Source organism: Desmodus rotundus, chromosome X, assembly GCF_022682495.2.
Source record: "Desmodus rotundus isolate HL8 chromosome X, HLdesRot8A.1, whole genome shotgun sequence".
NCBI lineage: Eukaryota > Metazoa > Chordata > Mammalia > Chiroptera > Phyllostomidae > Desmodus > Desmodus rotundus.
Window position 1 is genome coordinate 93235681 of NC_071400.1, and position 20900 is coordinate 93256580.

The 20900-nt window shown below is 41.3% G+C and overlaps 2 protein-coding genes across 4 annotated transcripts in view; one reads left to right on the forward strand and one right to left on the reverse strand.

The window, feature by feature from the left end:
• CTPS2 (CTP synthase 2) overlaps positions 1–20900 on the forward strand; it is a 93523-nt gene that overhangs the window by 44043 nt on the left and 28580 nt on the right. For all 3 annotated transcript variants that reach the window (XM_053917382.2, XM_024569942.4, XM_053917381.2), the window contains one exon: positions 14516–14612. In XM_053917382.2, the coding sequence (XP_053773357.1) occupies positions 14516–14612 (97 nt within the window). The remainder of the gene's footprint in view (positions 1–14515; positions 14613–20900) is intronic.
• S100G (S100 calcium binding protein G) lies at positions 94–8413 on the reverse strand. The gene is made up of 4 exons (XM_053917404.1): positions 8398–8413; positions 3856–3878; positions 3202–3345; positions 94–360 (listed from the first exon to the last, which is right to left on the reverse strand). The coding sequence occupies exons 1-4, from the start codon at positions 8411–8413 to the stop codon at positions 256–258; spliced, it is 288 nt and encodes a 95-aa protein (XP_053773379.1). The 3' UTR covers positions 94–255.

A 20900-nucleotide genomic window follows, 5' to 3' on the forward strand; every position in this document is an offset into this window, starting at 1 on the left:
CTTTCTCTTTTTAAATCTATAAAATTAGATGCATCAGACTAAGGTTATTTTCAAATCTATTAAACTATGAAGGTCAGTACTTTACAAGGTGAGGCATGTTTAAGAATTTCTTTATTAGCAATAATTGGATATCACTGCCAGATCATTATAATTGGAAAGGCTTAAACAGAGACGTTGGGGACTGCAGGTAGAATATGGCCCCTTCCCAGGTGCTCTTTTCTTGGTGAGCAGAATGACATCCTTTTGCTTTTTCTTTCACTGGGATATCTTTTTCAGTAACTCCTGGAATTCTTCGAAACTGACTTCTCCATCTCCGTTCTTGTCCAGTTCTTTAAAGAGGTCCTCTAGGGTGTTTGGACCCTAGTGTTAGACAAAAAAGGATGGGATGGGGAGAGGAGAGAAAATGAATCAGTGTGTACTGCTGACACATTCTCTGAAATTATAGGCACTGTGTCTGCCTTCCAAGAAGGAGGCTGAGCTTTCGATCACGTGCCGCTGATAGTTAGATGTGGAAAAACCAACTTTAGCTCTAATATTGCTCCATGTCACAGAACGGGCTACCATTTCTATTTTTTATAACTACATTTATTATTTTAATATTTATTACATGCATTTTAATATAATTGGTTTTCTAGAAATCCTAAGTATTTTCCTTTATGCCTCCAAAACCATTCTTTTGAAGAGTCCGAGGGCTTCACTGACTTTGGAGGGACTCACAGCCCACAAACAGTTGAGGACCCCTGCCTCAAGGGTTCGTGGGAGCTGGTTCTATGTGTGCCTCCAGAGCTGGCTGGCATATAATTGAGACAGCACACCTATGTATGGTTTGCTGCTGGCTGATACGGTGCCAAGGGCTTTTGGTAGCTTGTGCAATCCTTCCAACTACCCTGTGGGGGAGATCCACTTTACAGATGAGGAAACTCAGGGTCTGAGACAGCTGCTGACTTACTCTAGGGCCCACAGCTGGTAAGTAGAGGACTTGGGGTCCAAATTTGGACTCTAGAGCCCAACCCCTTAACTAGCAACTACCCTTAGTTTTTGCCAAACCCTGGGCTGCAGCCCACCTCTGTGCTAGGCAGGATGCCTTTGCATCAGTGGTTCTCACACTGTGGCACACATCAGAATCACCTTGCTGACCTTAGTAAATACAGACTGAAGTTCCCACTCCCAGAATTTCCAATTCACCTGGCCTGGGGTGGAGCCCGAGAATCTGTATTCTATTCCCAGGCAATGTTGATGTTGCTGGTCCAAGCCCCGCCATGCTCCGAGAGCCACCGCTAGAGATGTTACATCAGCTCATGCGCAGCTTGACTCTCTTTGACTACAGATATTCCTGTAGTGTTTTAAGCAGAGTTAATGTTTGTCTCTGCCTTAAAACCCAAATCCTAAAGACGTTACAGCTCTGACTTTCGGGTAGGAGTCTACCTATAACAAAATAGTACTTCAGAAACCAACAGTGTTGTTTATATGTCAGCTCCGGAAAAAGATTTTTTTAACTGTGGTAAAAAACACATAACATAACATTAAGCATCTTAACCATTTTTTAAGTATACAGTGCAGTAGTGTTAACTCTGTCCACACTGTAGTGCAACAGATCTATATATCTTCAAGATATGTTTTAACCCTTAATGGTCCTACAAAGACATGTGGCACTTTGCTATGATCTCAAGAACAAACTGTAAGGTAGTTGTTCAGTACCTGTTTAATAATTACCAAATGCTCTTTTCCTGAAGTCTTTACTAGATTCTAAAGCATACAAGAGGATGATGTAAACAGTGTAGCTTGGAAAACCTTAGTAATCCTTATGGCAATATAATCAGGCACATGACTTGGTAAGTAGACTTTTCAAAACTTACCATTAGTATTCCTACCCCTATCCAAATTATAAAAGTCATATGTGCTTTTTATAGGAAATACATACAATACAGAAAAATTTAGAAAATTCTACCAGTCTTACCTTTAATTTTTTTAAAAAAAATTTTAGTTATTTATTTTTAGAGAGGGGGAGGGAGGGGGAAAAAGAGGTAGAGAAATATCAGTGTGTGGTTGCCTCTCGTGCCCTGCCCACTGGGGACCTGGCCTGCAACCCAGGCATGTGCCCTGACTGGGAATAGAACCAGTGACCCTTTGGTTCGCAGTCTGGCACTCAATCCACTAAGCCACACCAGCCAGGGCCAGCCTTACCTTTTAAAGCAACTTGTTAGATTGCCTAGGGTCTCTTGTTAGATTATTCTTTTTCTTTCTTTTATTATTATATTCCTTTATATTATTTTGGTTCCTTTTGTAAACAAGTATTTTTTTTTAGAATTTATTTTTTCTACAAAACCTTTCTTTTAATTTTTAATTAAAAACTTTCTTTTTTTCTGCTAGTGCTTTTAACTGTATTTTTTGCCTTTAACTGTTTTGTAAAGTTCTTTTACATTTTAACCATAAGAAAATGAGAAGATATTGGATTATAACGTCATTGAATTCAGCTGCTTTTCTTTTCTTCTACCAAAATAGAAGCTGTCTCAACAACTAAAACCAGAAACCTTTTCACATGTCATATTGGCAGAAGGGACATTTTTGGTTAAAACCTGGAAAGCAAACACTTCTTCTGCAGTTACAGCTAATAAATGACCTAGCTGGATGTACCAACTGTAGCCCTTCCATTTTGAAGATCGCTTCTAATTGTTGGCTGGAAGCGGGGTTTTGTTTTTGGTTTTTTAACAGACTGCCAAATAAGTGTCGGTCTTATTGAGAGATACTACCTATAATGATGAAGCGCATCCAAAGTCAACTAATATTAATTTACTGGCCTCTGTTTTTACTAAAGCTTGGCACGGACAGGCCGAATCCAGGCTGATTTGCGTTGCAACCTGTGCATGTTCCAGGCCTACCTTGGTACAAGTGCCATCCCCGCTTCCATTTACTATGGCTAGTCTGGAGAGTTCTGTGTAAGGCTGTGGGGGAGAGGAGGCTGGGCCCCTGCTTTCTAGGAGTTTGCTGTATGAAGTGTGGTCTGCCACCAGGGATGGGAAACACACATTAAGTGCCTTCCCTTAAATAACACCTGTACCTTGGCTGCTGTGTGCTCTGCCCCAGACTGAGCTGTGATCAGCATCACCGACCTCAGCCTCTTCCTGGGTCCTTTCCTCTCGCCTCTCCTCCCCTCCCACCCTCACAGGCCCGGTTCAGGGGGCTCTGCAGTTGTGCACTCACTTTTAGTAGAGTGGGGAATTCATTCTGAATCAGCAGCCTCAGCTCCTCCTTCGACAGCTGATTTGGATCACCTTCTTTGGCTGCGTATTTTTCAAAAATGCTCTTCAGTTCTTTAGAAGACATTTTTGCACTTATTTTGGTGTCCTGTAAGTTGAAAAAGAAATGAGCTTACCAAAAAGCTGAAGTGGCGTTTTATACTGATGATTGCCAGCAGGAGTTCAGTGCCACTGGGCTGTTTCCTTGGCACAGGTGGGGAATCGTAAAGAAAAGGCTGGGGACTGGGGTTCGGGGCCATAAAAGAGGGGAAGGAGGAGAAGAGATGGAGTGGGAACTGCGGGAACTGCACCAGTGACTGCAAACATGTTTTAAAAAATAATCTTAGTATGTTAAATGTCAGTCCTTAGAGTACATCTATTAGGAGATATGCTGAAGCCAAACACTTTAATTAGTAATTATGACATTCTTCACTGTTTATGTACCTGCTCTGCACTCTGTACGCTGCGGTGTTGAAGAAATCTGACCACAGCTTCTAGTCTCTAAGTTACTGGTAATACTTTAGATAGCACAAACCCACCTTCTCTCTAGACCACTATCTTTCACAGCATTCTGAAAGGAAGCAGAAAGAGCTCCAGGTAGTACCAAAAGCACACTTACCTGGCAGCCAAACAGCAAGGCAGCTGGGAGAATAAAATAGGAGTACGAAGAGCTGAGCAGATCACGCGACTTTTATAGTCTGCACAGATGGACACACCACCCTGATGATGAAATTTTCCTTTCGTTTGCCATTTAAAGGTAATTATTAATGGTTTTTGAAATCCAACCTTAAGACCACATGAACCTCATAATTAAGGGTGTTGTAAAACTGGCCAACCGGTACAGACTTGTTGAAGCACCTGACCCGTACAGTGGGTTCCTAGGTCAAGAGGAACTATTCAAGAGGAATTCCCCAGGTAAGGATAATCTTCTCTAATGACTTCAGCCACCAGGAGGCAGTAACCTGTCTACAAGGGAAAGTTTCAGTCTAGTGAGAAAACAGACCATGACTAAAACATATATATATATATATATATATATCCGTGAGATGGGGGAAGCTGTATGAATTTATGTGCCACATCTCAAATGGCCAATTAGGCAATTTAAAATGTCCAGGGACAGTGCATTTCCCGGGTTATACTTTTGACAGGTAGATCAAGTAAGGTAGGTACTTTTCACGACCTTATTAATATTTCCCCCACAATATTGATTCATACATGCCATCATTTTGTCAGTGGGCCAATAGTCTAATGCATATACAGTAGTTCCGAGTGGAAACTTCAGAGTCTCTGGTAGCACTGAGCTGTTATTTGGTCTGAACCAGAGCTTTCTCTTTTGTCAAACCAGCAATTATTAGATTTCCAATCTTGGGGTTTTTTTTTGTTTTTTTTACTTCTGAAACCAATTATTGGGCTTCTCTAGCCAATTTTTCTAAATTGTCAGCTTTGGAGCATGACAGGGGTTTGACTGATGCTGATGCCTTTGAGGGCAGCATTCCTTGCAGAAGTGTTAGCAAGGTGATTTCCTTTAGCTTCCAGAGAGTCAAGTTTAGAATGCCCTGGGATCTTAATATGGCTAAAGCGCCAAGAAAAAGTATAGGCATCTAATAATTCCTGAACACAAGGGCCAGTTTTAGTTTTATTTCCATTGGAAGTAAGAAAGCCACATTGTTTCTATAATATTCCAAAGTCATGAACTACTCCAGACGCATATGGACTTCAGTAGAAATGCTGGCACTTTTGCCCTTGGCTGAAATGCAGGCCCGAGTGAAGGTATATAATTCGGCCTGCTGGGCTGAAGTAGCCAAAGGTAAAAATGCCTCAGTGACTTCAATTGCATAATGAGTACAATACTCTCTGTTTTTATTTCTAAAACATGAACCATCTGTAAATCATGAGAAAACAGCTAAACCCAGAGGAGTTTTGCAAACCATGACCCAGACTCAGGAGGTTATCTGTCAGTGCCAAGCAATTATGGGGGGCTTCACTGGTCTCAGAAGGGAGAAGAGCGGCTGGATTGAGGTTATTACAATGCAGAAGAGTTGTGTGAACAGAAGTTCGCAGAAGGATTTCATAGGAAGTAAGGTGACTAACCAACAGATGCTGGGTATGACGAGGATTCAGAAGGGCTTCTACTGCATGGGGTACAAAGATGGTCACAGGGGGTCCTGCAACCTGTCCTCAGTGGCAGTAGTGGCTCTGAGGCAAAGGAGATATCCAGGGTCCAGTTGCTGACTAGTATCCTAGGGATCTATGGTGGTCCCCATGTTTTTTGGGTGAGTATCCCAAGGGCATTCCCTTTCTTTTCATATACCAAAAGGAAAAAGGGGATCTGATAGTTGGGATGCCCAAGAGCAGGTGGGTTTATAAAAATCTTCTCTAAGGCTTTAACGCAGGGGTGTCCAACCTGCGGCCTGCAAGCTGCACGCAGCCAAGATGGTTGTGAATGCAGCCCAACGCAAAATCATAAATTTACTTAAAACATTATGAGATATTTTTTGTGGTTACGTGTCACTATTTATTTAACATGTGGCCCGAGACAACTCTTCTTCTTCCAGTGTAGCTCAGAGACGCCAAAAGTTTGGTTACCCCTGGTAAAGGCTATGTTCTCCCATTGTTCCTATAAAATTAGGTCAGGACTGTCATTTTTGAGTAAAACACACAGAAGTTTTGTACTAAGAGAGATTCATTATCAATTTAAAGAAAAGTTTCTCCAAGCTGATCTAAACCAATTAAGAGGGAGGGTTGGAAAAAGCCCCTGTTGTTCCTTGGAGCCCCACCATTGAGGATTAGGAGGACCTTGGAAGGCCTGTTAGAAGACTGATTACAAGGCTGAGGGCACCTGAAGCATTTAAACTTGTGATGATCCCTTTTCCAGCATCCTGGCTCTTTGCAAAAGTGGCAGACACTTGGAATCTTTTTGTTTTGTACAGGGGCTTTCATTTGCCAAGGCTGAACGTTAAAAATCATGGCAGTCACTTCTAGGTGGCCCAGCTAGGGTACAACCAAGGTGATTTAACAAAATTAACTAAATCTAGGGTGGACATGGTCTCCCATTCCATCCTGGTCCTCTTAACTAAAAGAAAAAGGTCTTGGTTCAAACCATTAACAAACAATGAAGTTAAAGGTTACAAGTAAAATCAACATCGGAAGGAAGGTCAGAATTTTCCTTTAAAATGACCTTTAGTCGATTATAATAGTCATGAACAGACTCATCAGAATTGTGAACAAGTTTGAATGTTGCTACAACCAACAGGCTTTGGGAAAGCCTTAGGAATTGCTCCGTGCTCTCTAGTGAGTTCTCTAGTTTCTTACCTCAAAATTAGAGACTTGTTTTTCTAAATCTGTTTCAGGATGTTCCCATTGGGCAGTTCTCATCCAACGTTGAGCCTAGCCTTCACCAACTATCACGAATTAGCTGATATAAATCAGAAAGTCCAGGATAATAGGTCTGAATAACAATATCAAATTCCTTAGCAAACTTGTGAGGATCCTCAGTTACCTCAGGAGAAAGTCTTAATTCTCGGGAACATACAAAACCTGAGGTTTGTTGGGACCCCCAGAGTGCTTGACTTTAAATTGTCCTGATAAATTGAGGAAGAAGGAGTTGGAGAGAATTCCGGGGAAGATGGCACCAGAGGTGAACTGGGGGTGTGGAAGCCGGTAGTGAAGGCAACCTGGTATCAGAGGTGGAGCTTGCAATAAAGGAATTAGAGAAAAAGAGTTGTTTGAGGATGCTGGAGAAGAAGGCTACGGCAAAGTATTCATCGAATAGGGTACCCAGAGACAGATCCTGAAACCGTGGAGTAGAGGGGAAGGGCAAGACAGCAGTGTAGATAAAGAACAGGTGGGAAGCCATTCGTATCTCTTTAAAGGTTCAGTAACTTCTGTTAATTCTAAAACTTTCTTTTGCAAAAAGGCAACTTTAGATTCTTGGTCCTGTGTGGAAGCCTCAAAACACCATTCAAAGTAGGCATTCCCTTCAGGTTTGCCAATTTTAGTGCTGTTATTGTCCAGTTTGGTTTTAAGAAAATGAAGTTTTTCTCAGAAGTTCTCCACAGTGGCCACTGATTTTCTGAATTACCATTGGTCAGATCTGTCCATTTAAATATGTGCATGAAAAGTATTAGAGTCCCTGGAGGAGGGATGGTTTCAAAATATTCAATAACCAAGATCCCATTTTTCAGAGACTTTTCTCTAAAGCAAGGAGCCAAAGCAGTCTACAACAGCTCAAGCAACCTTCAGGGTAGAAATTGGCCATCCTTGCTCTAGACGAGTCTGATCATACATAGAAGGATCGAGCTGAAGGCTTAAAAATGCAGTTCTAGGAACAACCTGTTCTCTGAAGAGCCTGGCTGCATGTAGGCCAACAGGCACTGTTTCCGTGAGACAGTCCTGTCTAATACTCAACCAGAAGCTCACTAATTTCAGTAGAAAAATAATAGCCCCTGTTCCAAAGGGAATTGAGCAAAAGCCAGCTAGTCTCCAAAGATAACCTGATCCTGAAGAAATCAGGCTGCTGGGCCAAATCAAGTACTCATAGTAGACAGACAAGCAAGGCCTTTGAACAAACCAAAAACACTAAACGGTTTTTGGGTAAAGCCTTGAAAGCTTCAAAACAAAAAAAGTGGAAGCTTGATTCCAGAAGCAAGCAGTTAGCCTGAGGGTTTTTCAACTTTTTAATTTGTTGTTCCCATATCTGCTTTTTATTTATTACCCTTTTCCTCACCAAATATGTTTTGTTAATCATTCTAGAAACTTGGGAACACACTTGACTTACTTTTATTCAATTGGAAATGCTTCAAACTTTTGGAACTGCCAGGATTTGAAATTGGAGACTAAATTTATTTCCTTTGGAAAGAGTTACCTGAAAGAACTAGGACATTTCCAGGGGACATTGATCTAATACTGATTGCAACTCACAAGCAGGGGTTCCAGATCAACTTTAAAAGCACTTACAGCTTTTAAACACTTGTATATTTCTACACTTATGTAATTTTCTCTGACCCTTTATTATATTACCTAGAAACTGAAGATTGAACTATTGGACTGTATTTCTCTGATGCTTTTGAGATCTAAAATTCTAGGGACTTACTTACCTTGGAGAATGAATGTGAAATCTTACAGGTTCCTTAAAAGTTTCCTGCCAATCCTGAGGACTTACCATTCATTCCGTGCATCTTTGCTATCTTGTATATGTTATTCTTGCTTTCATTGCAGACTGTTTGACTTTGGAATGCAACAGTACTGACTACAGATTAACACCCTTCTTTGAGTAAAGATAGACATTTTGTTTTAGTTGTAAAATTTTACAGAAAGATATTCTGGTATTTTATAGGAACAACTATAAAGGACACATGGACAAAAACAAGGGGGGGTGGAAACAGGGGAGGGAGGTGGGGATGGCTGGGGTGATGGGGAGGGGTGGGGGGTAAATGCAGACAACTGTAATTGAACAACAATAAAATTCAAAAGTATTTAATAAAAAAAAGAAAAAAAAGAAAAGTATTCTGATTTTGATAATGTATTTTAATCAAGATTTTAGAGAGTTTTTGGTGTTTTTCTTATATTTATGCTTTGTTTTACCTGAGAGGAAGTAGGCTTTTGTTGAACGTTCATAACAAGAAATATCCTTTTCCTCTAAGAGTTTTTTAAAAAATTTAAATCTATAGAAAATTTGCAAAACTAGTCAATGAACACCACCCCACCTTTCACCTACAGTTACTAATCGCTAACATTTCCACATTTGCTTCCTCTTTCTATGGATGGACACCCCCAACCCCGAGCCATGTGAGAATTAATTACAGATATCCCAACAGTTCCCCACGAAAGTGCCTCAGCATCCCCTAAGTACAAGGACATTGTCCTACACAAACACAGCTTGTATTCAAATCCCGCAATTGATGAAATAGCATCTTGTATCAACTGTTCTCTCAATTACCACTTGTTAGCTACAACCAACATGGCAGTTGTTATATTTCTTAAATCTATATTGAATAAATGATTTTAATAACTATATATGAGCACAACTTATATATAACTATATGATTTTAATAATTATGTATTATATGACAGATAACATATGTTATATATAAAACACATGGCATAATGACGTGTGCATGTATAAAATTAACTCTAAGAAAAACGTTTGGAAGAGTATTGGTTAACTGTTTTAGGCTACAAAGCTCTCATTTCAAGGGAAGACCTCTAATTAAAACAGGCCCGATGCTGCTTGTTGTCAGAACTCAGGCTTCTAGTAAACACCAGAGAACTTGAAAAACAACCGCGGGTATTTAATTTTCAGTTGCTCCCCTCTGCCAGTCCCATCTCTCGTCTCTTATTTTTCCCTTTACCTGTAGACTCAGGTGTGATGGTAAAGCTGCAGTGGGAAACACAAAATCCGCCAATAGATATTGTCATGAAACATTAACTAAAAATACATGGAGACGGGTGATAAATACAGGGTGTGTTCAAAGAATGCATTTTGAAACCAGAGGAGGGGAAAAAATGACAGGCGCAAGATTGGTAATGGAAAACTGGAGAGGCAAAGGTTATTTTACACCTCACTGTTCAATTGCTTGATCTTTGGACAGTCTTAAGTTTTCCCTAAGAAAGCCAAGAGTAACTTATTTTAGAAGCTCTGTGCACCACAGGCCTCCATAGGTACGTTATTCAACACCAAGTCCACAGCAGGCAGTGCCTGGAGAAGCACCTTCGGGAAAAGGGTACACAGTCAGTATCTAGGCCCTGCAAAACCAATGGGCGTGAAATGCTACCCATGGATTTGTGTTGTCTTTGATCCTGAGGTTTAGGAGAGGCACTGACTATAGCAGCTGCCCCTAAAAGAGGGTATCCTTCCCCTTGCCTGCCTTCCGCATGCCCTGTGGCGGAGGTTGAGTTCCCAGAAGCCTCTTCGTCACAGCCCACTCTTACTGAAGGCCGATTTTTACTGTGGACTGTACACTGCCCCAACACCTGACCTATTAGCGCGTGTGTATAGACACACACACACACATATAGTGAGATTGTAGGGAGGGGAGCAGAGGGGCCATTGGCAATGGCCTTGTTTGGCTGAGACAGAAACCCCAGGTTAGAATACATGGGGGTGTCAGGTGGGCACTGGAAATATGAGGGGGAACACTTTGTAAAGTATTTGATTGTCTAACCACCATGTTGTACACCTGACACTACTATAAAATAATCTTGAATGTAAATTGTACCTTAAAAAAATAAATAAATCATAAAAAGATAAATAGGAAGAAAAAAAGAATGTATGGGGAGAGCATAGCTAGACAGTGTCTGAATGAGGTGGAACCCGAATGCCACGGAAGAGTTTAGATTTGACTCGCAGCCCCGGGAGACTGCTGTAGCTGGCAGTGTGACACAGTATTACTTAACATCATACTGATATCAGATCGGTTTATACTTTACACTCAAGTCGATTATCACTCCGCCAATCAAAATGAGGACCGGTCTTAAAAAAACGAACAGAGGGAACTAATGGACAGTAAGAAAGGAATGATTTGGGGTATCTTTGTAAAGGAATATATATTATAAAGTTGGAGAGAATCACCATGTGTTGCCTGAGAGACTGGAAATGGTCTGCTCGGCGCAGGCTCCGCCAGTGCCCGCAAATGAAATAACCTAAGGGAAGCCGGCCTTGACGGGGCTATGTCACAGGGCTTATGCTCCCTCCCTCGCTGCCATTTAGGAATTTAATTTTTGATAAGAGAGGTTAACCTCTTTTGACTTTGTTGTTTAAGATGCCTGGCACTCATGAAGTCTTGAACCCATTACACTTTTATTATGGGCTGCAGAAACTTTGGTAAAGGTTAATCAGTTCATACTTATCCTTGTGTGGTATTTTTACATCTCTGAAAGCTTTATCACCACCCATATTCGTTACTTATTGATCCTTTTTTATTTTTTCTTATGCTATATAACTTGGCTCCAAGAAAGGACGTATCTGGAGTGGGGATCAGACAACAGCCTGTGTTTATTTTTGTTTCTTAGATCCAAGATCTCGGGGATTTTGGAAATGCTGGTATTAAAACTAAAGCATATTTGAGGCTCTTTTCTTTTACCGCCTGAATAATGATAAAAGATATGTTTTGAAACTATGATATTCTCCTGTCTTTCAGGATTTTTGTGGAAGGAATGCCAGGAACAAAGATGTTTTCCTTAATTGTGTTGCTCAATCAGGTTGCTTATTACCCACGAGACCGTCATGTTGTCATCTTTAGAGCTTGTAGAATTGCCTGATAACTCTGCAAGGCAGCTAGTTGGGCCAGGCTTGGCCAGAAATGCACTTTTTCGCTATTTTTCTGAACCTTTCCCTTCTTGAGTGTTTGGATTTTACCAGCTTGTGCCTTGCTTGGATGTTCTTTGACTGCTGACGGGCAACTCCAGATGAGGCCTCCTAAGCCAGGCCAGCGAGAGTGGCCAACTCCCCTGTCAGTTCTCACTCTGTGTTTCTCTTTTCGCTGACGTTCAGGGCATCATTAGAGTTGGGAAGTTACTTCTACCTGCTTCCCCATCTTTCCTCTAACATTTTCTTTGCCTTCTCCACTGGTTTCCATGCTAGTATGTTTTAATCGGAGGGTCTCCACGGCTATTACACCCTAGGATTTCTTCCTGTGCTGTCATTTCAGGAGAAGGTTATATTTATTGCTTCTGAAAACAGCAGGTATGTTGTGAACTAATATTCTTGTGGAAGGTGTAAATAATACATTTTACTATTTAGGCCTTAAATTTGTATCTTTATTGAAATAATACTATGTACAAAGTTTAAAAAGCCTACAGTTCCATAAGGTCTTTAATGAAAAAATTCAGTAATCCTCACATCCTCTCTGCCACCCTTAATTTTTCCAGCTGTTTTCTCTGATACTTACCTCAATGTTTCTAAATAATATTCTCATATTGCTCTGACAGGAATTTCCAGACTTTCCCTTATGTTGGACGAGTATTTCATGTCCTTGGACAAGCCCTGTGCTCACTGCATTTTCTTTCTCTCCCCTGCCCCACTTTAATTTTGGAAATATTTTCTGGTCTTGAGGTCTTTGTCAAGTTCATACCAAGTAAGCAGTTAGGTCAGGCTTCCTGAATCATTTGACTTATTCTCAATGGTTCATATTAGAACATTTCTTGAATACTAAATGTGCCAATAACTGAATGAACTACATTAAAAGACTCTGTCTGGGTAGATGGACCCGACACAGTAAGTAAGAGTGGACTGAAAAATCACAGTAAACTATAAGAAGAAACCGGGGGGGGGGGGGGGCTTATCACTGTGGTCTTCCTAGATTGTTCACGTTTTCTCAAACACAAGTGGAAATTGAGGCTGTGGATATACTTAGGACTTCTTACAAGTTTGTGGCGGGTAGTCCAGTCTTATCTGCCCTTTTCTAGAAAATACATAAGGGGCTGGGCATTTGCAAACTGGAAGCGAATGCCCTCTGTCACCTCACTTCAGTAATACTTAATCTAGGCATAATTAATCAACCAGAAAAGATAGGAAAGAGATGCCAAGGCCAAGAGCACTTCAGAACTGAGCACTTCATTCAGCAAGGGGTGTAATCAAGTTTTTTCCCCACCCCTTCTCCTCCGTGACTTTTAGAGCATAATTGGAGCACGGTGCTCGGAAAATTCTTCTGGGGCATTGATAAGATCAGATAAGTTCTTGGAAAAATTTTATCTCAGGCAATTCCATTTGCCAAGGCATCTTATAGAGCACTATATAGCAATTAGGGTATGGAAATATATAGCAATTAGGAAAAACCAGAAAGAAAGGTTTTTGTGAGAGAGAAGCCTGAACAATTCCATTGCAACAAGTTAACTCACCCAACTGTAGTGTGTTCTAACAATGTAAAATATAGATGAAACAAAACCATGAGATCGTAGTGAACAGAACTGAGAAAACAGCAATGACTAATGAGAACAGGCTTTTCATAAAAACACGTGTTTCTGAATTTCTGTGAAGTAATCATAAAAATAAATCTGAAGTGATTTGGTCTGAGTTCGTTGGCTCATTCATTCATGCGTTCCTTTAGTGCGTACCATATCCCAGTTCCATATATTTGAGGGGCTGCGAGCAACGGAAAGGATAGAGTGTTTGCACCCAGCTCTATTCCACCCAGCTCTCAGAGATTTACAGCCTAGCACACAGAGCGCTCCACAGACCCAAACTGACAGCTGTGCAGCAGCAGGTCCGGCACGGAGAGAAGACCCTGACTAGACTATGGCGCCTGGGGATATCAGCACCTGTAAAAGCTCATATTGGATAGTTGAGCTAACATCTCAAGGTTGAGGATGGTGTGATTTAGGAAGAGGGGCTAAGGGGGTGGGAGAAGATGTTCTGGGCAGAGGAAACAGCATGTGCCAGGTTCCCATGGCAGGAAGATCTGAAAGAAGGCCATGGAGACCAGAGCTCAGGGTGTGAGGGGAGAGCATGGGGAGTGAGGCTGGAGGGATAGACTGGCCTCATACCATGCAGTCAAGGATTTCAAGTAGGAGAAATACCACAACTACTCTGCCTGCGGCGGCACGCAGGGTGGACGTGGGCCCTGTGACAGTACAGCAGCCAGTCAGTAAGCTCTGGCTGTAGCCTGGGGGAGGAGCTGTGGTTTGGGTGCTGGTCAGAGCTGTGGATGAACACAATAAATCTGGAGGGGGGAGACTGATACGACTTGACAGATTGGATATGAGGGATGGGGAAGAGGGAGACATCCAGGGTCGCACTTAGGTGTCTGACATATAGAATGTCCCAGCATGGATGACATTACCTTTTTTTTTTTAAGAACTTCTAATGGTTTTCTGCAAATAAATACTTTTGGTATACTTTTCCACAAAGATTGACAGATTTGCTTATGGAAAATCTTTAGGGAATGAAGTGGGCAGTGGGAGAGGGCGGTTATTATGGGAGGGACATGAATACCAAAGTAGAATACCAAAGTAGAAGGCCCCAGACACTCAGAACTTGAAGTGTGAACATTGCCCAGAACTGACAGGTTGAGTAATGAAGTGAGGAGGGTCGTAAAGACACCCCTCATACATTTTTTACAAGTGATTTAAATGAAAGATGAGAAACAGACACGAAAGGGAAACATACTGTGAGGCCTGTATAAAGTATGCATGTATTTGAATGAGAAAACTGGAAGGAATATCAGATTTTATTGTTTAGGGAAGATCCTTACCTAACGACCATTCCTGTAGAAGTAAAGGTTGAAATTTTGGAAATTACATTTCTACCAGGTAACAAAACCACACTTGTTTTGTTTTCTAAGGTGATTGATATGCCGGAACACAACCCTGGCAATTTGGGAGGAACAATGAGGCTGGGAATAAGAAGAACTGTTTTCAAAACTGAAAATTCAATATTAAGTAAGTTTCTCCGATCTTTTGTTTTACAAAACATCGGGTGGCATTCGCCTTGCCCCTTCCCCCTCTCCTGCTTCTCTTCCAGAAGACTTCCTCTCATCTGTCTGCCCCTAACCTGGCTGCTCCTCCTGCTTCCTAATTCCTGTTTCTAGAAGGATTGGTAGAACACATGTGGACGCCCCTTCTCATTTGATCTCCACGACACCCTGTCCAGTGGGCTGTTTTGTGATTTACCCATGCTCCTGGACATGACCTTTCACTGGGAGAGCCCCGATTCCAACTCAGTTTGGTTCTTTTGAATCCACTTTTCTCTCCACTACATTGAAACCTGCTCCCTGTTTAACTGTTTCATGTCTAACTGGTTTTAACCGCTAATTTAGGAACTTCTTGACAATGAGGACAGTTATGTCTCAGAAGTCTATTTCTCTGTCCCCTCAGTAGCTCCAGCATGGGGAGAGGAAAATATGATGTCATCACTGCTGATCTCCTGATCTGGTATTTGCTGATCTGCCACTCCTGATAAGATTACTCTAGTTTTCTGTGGAATTTTGCCCATAGATCAGCATATTTTATAACAATAACTTAATGTAAAAAAAAAAAACAACCCAAAGCGGTTAATTCAATATAATAAATATATCTTGAGAACCTACTCTGTGCCTTATGCACTGGGCTGGATTCTGCAGACATAGTAGTGACCAGGACAGATACCAGCCCTGCCCTCCCAGGGCCTCAAAACAAGTGGGAAGAGTGGGATGAAAGGGGTCACACGACACAGTGAGGGGCTGTCTGCAGAGCAGGGAGCTGTATCTGGGCTGTCCAGCATCATTCCTGTGAAGTTTTAAGAAGACCTCAGAAAAATGTCCTTTTAACTCAAGGAAGAATCATATCAGAAATATGAGTTTCTCCTTTAAGGATAATAAATAGCTTTTAAAGAATATAAAGCTTCCAGCAAGAATGAAATTGCCAAAGGAAAAGTTTTGAAGTGTACACCTCTCCCTGCTTTCTTCTGGATAAGAAAGCATTGTTCCCTAAGTGACTTTTTTTCTTTAAGAATATAAGAATTTTTTTCTCTTTGTGGCTTTCAGATGTTTTCAAATACTTTGAAACTTTGTCCAAATGATTGCCTCAGTGACCAAAAATAGTTAGAAATTTAATGCTTTTAGATTGCATCTGCTGTGCCCTGGCCAGGTAGCTCAGTTCATTAGAGCGCCTTCCTGATATGCCATCATAGTGGGTTCGATCCCCAGTCAGGGCACATACAAGAAGCCACCAATGAATGCATCAATAAGTAGGACAACAAATCAATATTCCACTCTCTCTCTCTCCCCCTCCCTCCCTGCCCCTTCTTCTCATTCTCTGTCTCAAATCAATATAAATAAATAAATAAATAAATAAATAAATAAATGTGCATCTGCTATAAAAGATTCAGTAATAATTGTATTAAGCATTTAAAACAAAGTATGTATTTGCCTTGGTCAGGTAATTCAGTTGTTTAGAACATTGTCCCAGTATGCCGAAGTTGTGGGTTCGATCCCCAGGCAGGGCGTGTAGAAGCAGCAAGCAATGAGTGCGTCAATTACTGGAACAACAAGTCAGTGTCTATCTCTGTCTCTCTCCCCCTTCCCTTCCCCTCTCTCTTTAAAATCAATCAATAAAAATTTTTTTTAAAAAAGCATGTGTTCAATATATTTAAATTTTTTATCTGTCTTGATGGAAATAAGGCTAATTTAGGATTTGTTTTTTTATAGAAAATATAAAAATAATATTGATGATTTTTATGAATTTTAAACACAACACCAAAGCTTGTTGCTTAATATCTTTTGCCTGCCTGGAAAAACTTTTAAGCAGCGTTATTGAGATTTAATTTATATACTACACAATTCATCTGTTAAAGGTGTACAATTTACTGTTTTTTACTGATTTCTCAGAGTTGTGCAGCTATCGTCATGGTCAGTGGTTGAACATCTTCACTACCTCCAAACGAAGCCCCATTCCTGTGAGCTGTCACTACCCCCCGTCTAGCCCTAAGCAGCCACGAATCTACTCTCTCTAAAGTTGCCTATTCTGGACATTTCATATGAATGGAACCATATGATACGTGATATTTGGTTTGGCTTCTTTCATTTTGCATAATATTTTCAAAGCACATCCACATTATAGCATGTATCAGTACTTCATTCCCTTTTATGTCTGAATAATATTCCGTCATACGGACGTATCACGTTGTGTTTACCCACGTGTCAGTTATTTGACATTGGGTTGTTTCCAGGCCTGCCTTAAGTTCAAATGATGCTTCGCAGTGTGCAAAAAGCATGAGGATATGAACCCACGGCCTCCAGCAGGCATAAAGTTTTGCTCTGTCATCTGTGTGAGGTCTCCCAGAAAGGTTGTATCATAGATAAGAGATGAGCTTAGGACCACTGTCCTTGGTCCTATTGACTGTCATAAAAATATGACATATATATGACATATCATATATGTGTGATATATATGGCATAGTGATTTGTGGGTTTTTTCCCCTAGTTGGCATATTTCTTTTGTACAAGTTTATCTTCTTCCCAAGCCGGTACATTTCTTTTGTAGGATTTGTTTTTCTCTAGTCAGCCCATTTATTTTGCAGACTTTTTTCTTAGTCAGCACATTTCTGCAAGAATGGTTAGGAACAAAATACATTTGGTCACATTGCCTGTGACAATAACTTATTGTTTTGATGAAAAGCATTTTGATGCTATTCATTCTTTATTTATATTTGATTTATAGGCCGGGGATTGCAATGCTCTAGATTAAATGGGGAAACAGGACAGTAAAGGGGCTTTTTTTTCCTTAAAGAGCATACTTTGAAATAGGACCGAAGCCTAAAGGTATTGACAGACACAGTGGCTGGATTACTGGAGTGATTCTAATTTGTATATTCACCAGGAACAATTCTTCTCTCCTTAGTCGCCTGTTCGTTCCTTAAGGGTTATGAAAACTGTGAGTTTGATTTTTCTTCTTTTTTAACCACTTCATTGAGGAAAGGTTGACATACAAAAAGCGGTACATATTTAACGTGTACAACTTGATGAGTTGAATTTGAGTTTTCTGAAGTGGAGGTACAGGAGTAAATTGATTTGGATAAAAGTCCTGCTAATCATCATTTGTTCTATTTACAGGAAATGTGTTCCCAGAGGCTCACTCCCACGCTGTGTGCGTGCACGTGTGTGTGCGCGTGTAGTCTTGGTCTACGAAGGCTTTTTCTCATAAGAGGACTAATGATCATAGGTGTGATATTTTTCCAAACTGTATCTCTGGCCCTTCTCTGAAGTACTGATTGCATATTCGTGGCCTTTCCCAGACTTTACAGTCTTTTATTGCAGCATGACTTCTTCATGTATCTCGTCTTCATGTCTATTATTTTGGCATATAATTTTTAATTGAGTTAAGGAACCAATTGATTTCCTATTGTTACACATTTTGGGTTGTTCCCTGCATTTTGTTAGAAAAACGCTGATGGGAAGGAACATCTTGACACAGAGTTTATATACTTTTGTTATGTCCTTGGGGTAGATTTCCTGGAGTCGGACTCTGAGGTCAAAGGGTAGGAACACTTTTATGACTAATACTTCTGCCAGATTGTTTGAAACAAGAGGTGAACCAGTTCATGATGACGTTAACTGTACTGTAGTGTTCTTTCTTTCTCTAGTCTTTTTTGCTACTATATCTATGATTTTTCTTGATCTATTATCAACAACAAAAAAGCCCTTTGTTATTGTACTTTATTTTGCATTTCTTTCCATTGCTACACAGCAGAAACTACCACCCCCCTCAAATATGATTTACTTGTGTGTATACTGCTCGTGCCTCAAGTCTCCACCAGCACTTAAACGTGGGAGGGTGTGCTTTACCTGCCCAAAGTCTATTGCCTAAATGGTCTAAACCAGGTGTCTGTAAACAGCCAGATAGTAAATATTTCTGTCACAACGACTCAACTTTGCTTGTAAAAGCAGCCACAGGTAAATATGTAAATGGAGGAGCGAGGCTGTGTTTCAATAAACGCTTATGTATAATGAAATACTATTTTTTTTAAATTTTTTTCAATCATATGAAAATGTCAAAAGCATTCTTAGCTCAAGGACTTGGAGAGAAACAAGCAGGGTAACCGCCCTGGCTTCAAAGCCCACCATTACAATCACTTTCCAAACTGTAACTGGCAAAACCCACATTTTATGATTCTTACACTTTCCCAGCGCTTTACCTCTCATATCTGTGTATTTTATTGCATGTAAATGACACCTTAATCTGAAAAAAAAAACCCCCACATTTTAGCTGGGAACGTAGATGGTAGGACTTATCTCCTTATAGTGACACCTTTACTTGGTTGATTAACTCATTAGATGACTTTTGGAAAGTAGGGAGAAATGGCACAGAGCAGGGAAGCCTTAAGTGGGGTGCTTTGAATGGTGAGAAATCTAGAACGAGGTGTGGCTAGAGATGGAGGGTGTCAGGTTCAGGTGAGAGGGGAGGGAGAGTACTGAGGAACATGTCATTAGAGGGTTTTAAGATTGCAAAGTAAACTTTATCATTTTGCCTGTGGCTCAGCTGAGCATGAGGGATGAGAAGATAGAATACAAAGCAATTCAGACAAGGTTCAGAGCTCATTCAGGGAATAGCTGACAACTTGTTTGATGTGTTTCCAAAGTGTTACACTTGCAGGCTCCAGGCTTAAATTTTTTGGTTAGGTCCCAGACATGTTGCCAAGACTTGCCCTGGAATGGAAGCAAGTCTTTGTCTGTGCCAAGTATGGTTTTCAGAGCAAAGTGCTACCTACCAGAAAGAATGTGTTTTTTTGGACCAGCTAGGTAACATGTTTGAATATAGCACACTCCTGCGTGTGTGCGCTGGTAGGAATGCTAGAGTAAACCCAATTTAAAGCAGTCTGAATTGTATACGCAATTTGTGTAACTCTGCTCTCCAAGTTGGCATCCAAGTGGTTAGGGTGCCCTTGCCTTTAGAAACAGGGGTGGAAGGGTGCAGAGGAGCCCTGAGTGCTCTGGGAAGCATAAGAGGGAAAGGGCCAGCCCCTGAGCACTGTGCTGGGCAGGGCAGGAGGGGCATCGTTAAAAGTGAGTGGATGCCATTTGCCCTCTAGGGGTGTCCAGACCAGTGGAGGATGTCACACCAGGACACACTGGAAGGAATCAGAACACCCTGCAGGTCACCGTACACAGCTGGGGACCAGGTCCTGGTGATTTCCCATTCAGAGTTCTGAGATGATGACCCTCATCTTCAGGGCAGCTGACACGGGGACAGTGAGAATTGACTTGACGCTGGCAGACATCACCTGGCAGAGGAAGCAGGGGAGAGCTCCTCTGGGTGATGATGCCACAGTCAGTGTGACAGAATCTAGGGTGCAGGAGGCCAGTGGAGCAGGTGGAAATGGAATACTTTAGGAAAAGACTTAATTTGGGGGCACCTTCTTTCCATTTTCTCATAAGGAGGAGAAGGACTTGACTAAACCCTTGCTTCTGCTTTACTGTAAGACCAAAGGGTTTTGTCCTGAGAAAATGGAGGTAAGAGGCCAGTTGAGAAGGTACTGAATGAATCCCAGTGTTAAGGAGCTGGGTAAAACTCATGGTATCGGAAATTCAGAGCAGTTCAATCTCAAATTTGAAAGAACTGGAGGAAATGAGGATAAGGGGAGACATTTTCACGGGCTGGAAAAATTGTTTTTGCTTTCTTATGTGTTATCAAAACATTGATAGAGAAAAACAGCTTCTAGTTCCTGGTGATTGCATTCTTGGGAAATTTAAGGGAAAAAAATCATGCCTTGCAAGAAGCCTTAGCTGGGTTAATGAGGTGATTTACAGAACAGTTTAAAAGAGGTCGCCAGGGATTTCAGGGGTGCTGAAAGTCTGTGCCACGGTAATCTGTCATGCTGAGACACAAATTTGAAAGGAGCATGGTGGGGTCTTGTGACAGGAGCGTGCCAGCTGGCGGGCCTCCCCATCTCCCCATGGATGGTCCACACTGCAGGTGGCTCTCTCCCCTGCTTCCTCCTGCCTTTCGCTGGGGAAACCATTTGCTAAGCTGTATTTGTTAATACGGCAGTTCATTGGTCTGAGACATAGCTCTTGTAGTCATAAGAACAGATGGCATTTATGTGCCCCTCACTGGACCAACACTGTTCTGAGTACTTCACCCCGCGGAACTAGTGGGGTGGTTGACGGCGCAGGCCCTGGGACCACACTGCCCATCAGAGGCCTTACCTAGTACGCCTCAGTTTCTGCACCTGTGAAATGGACATCAGAATAG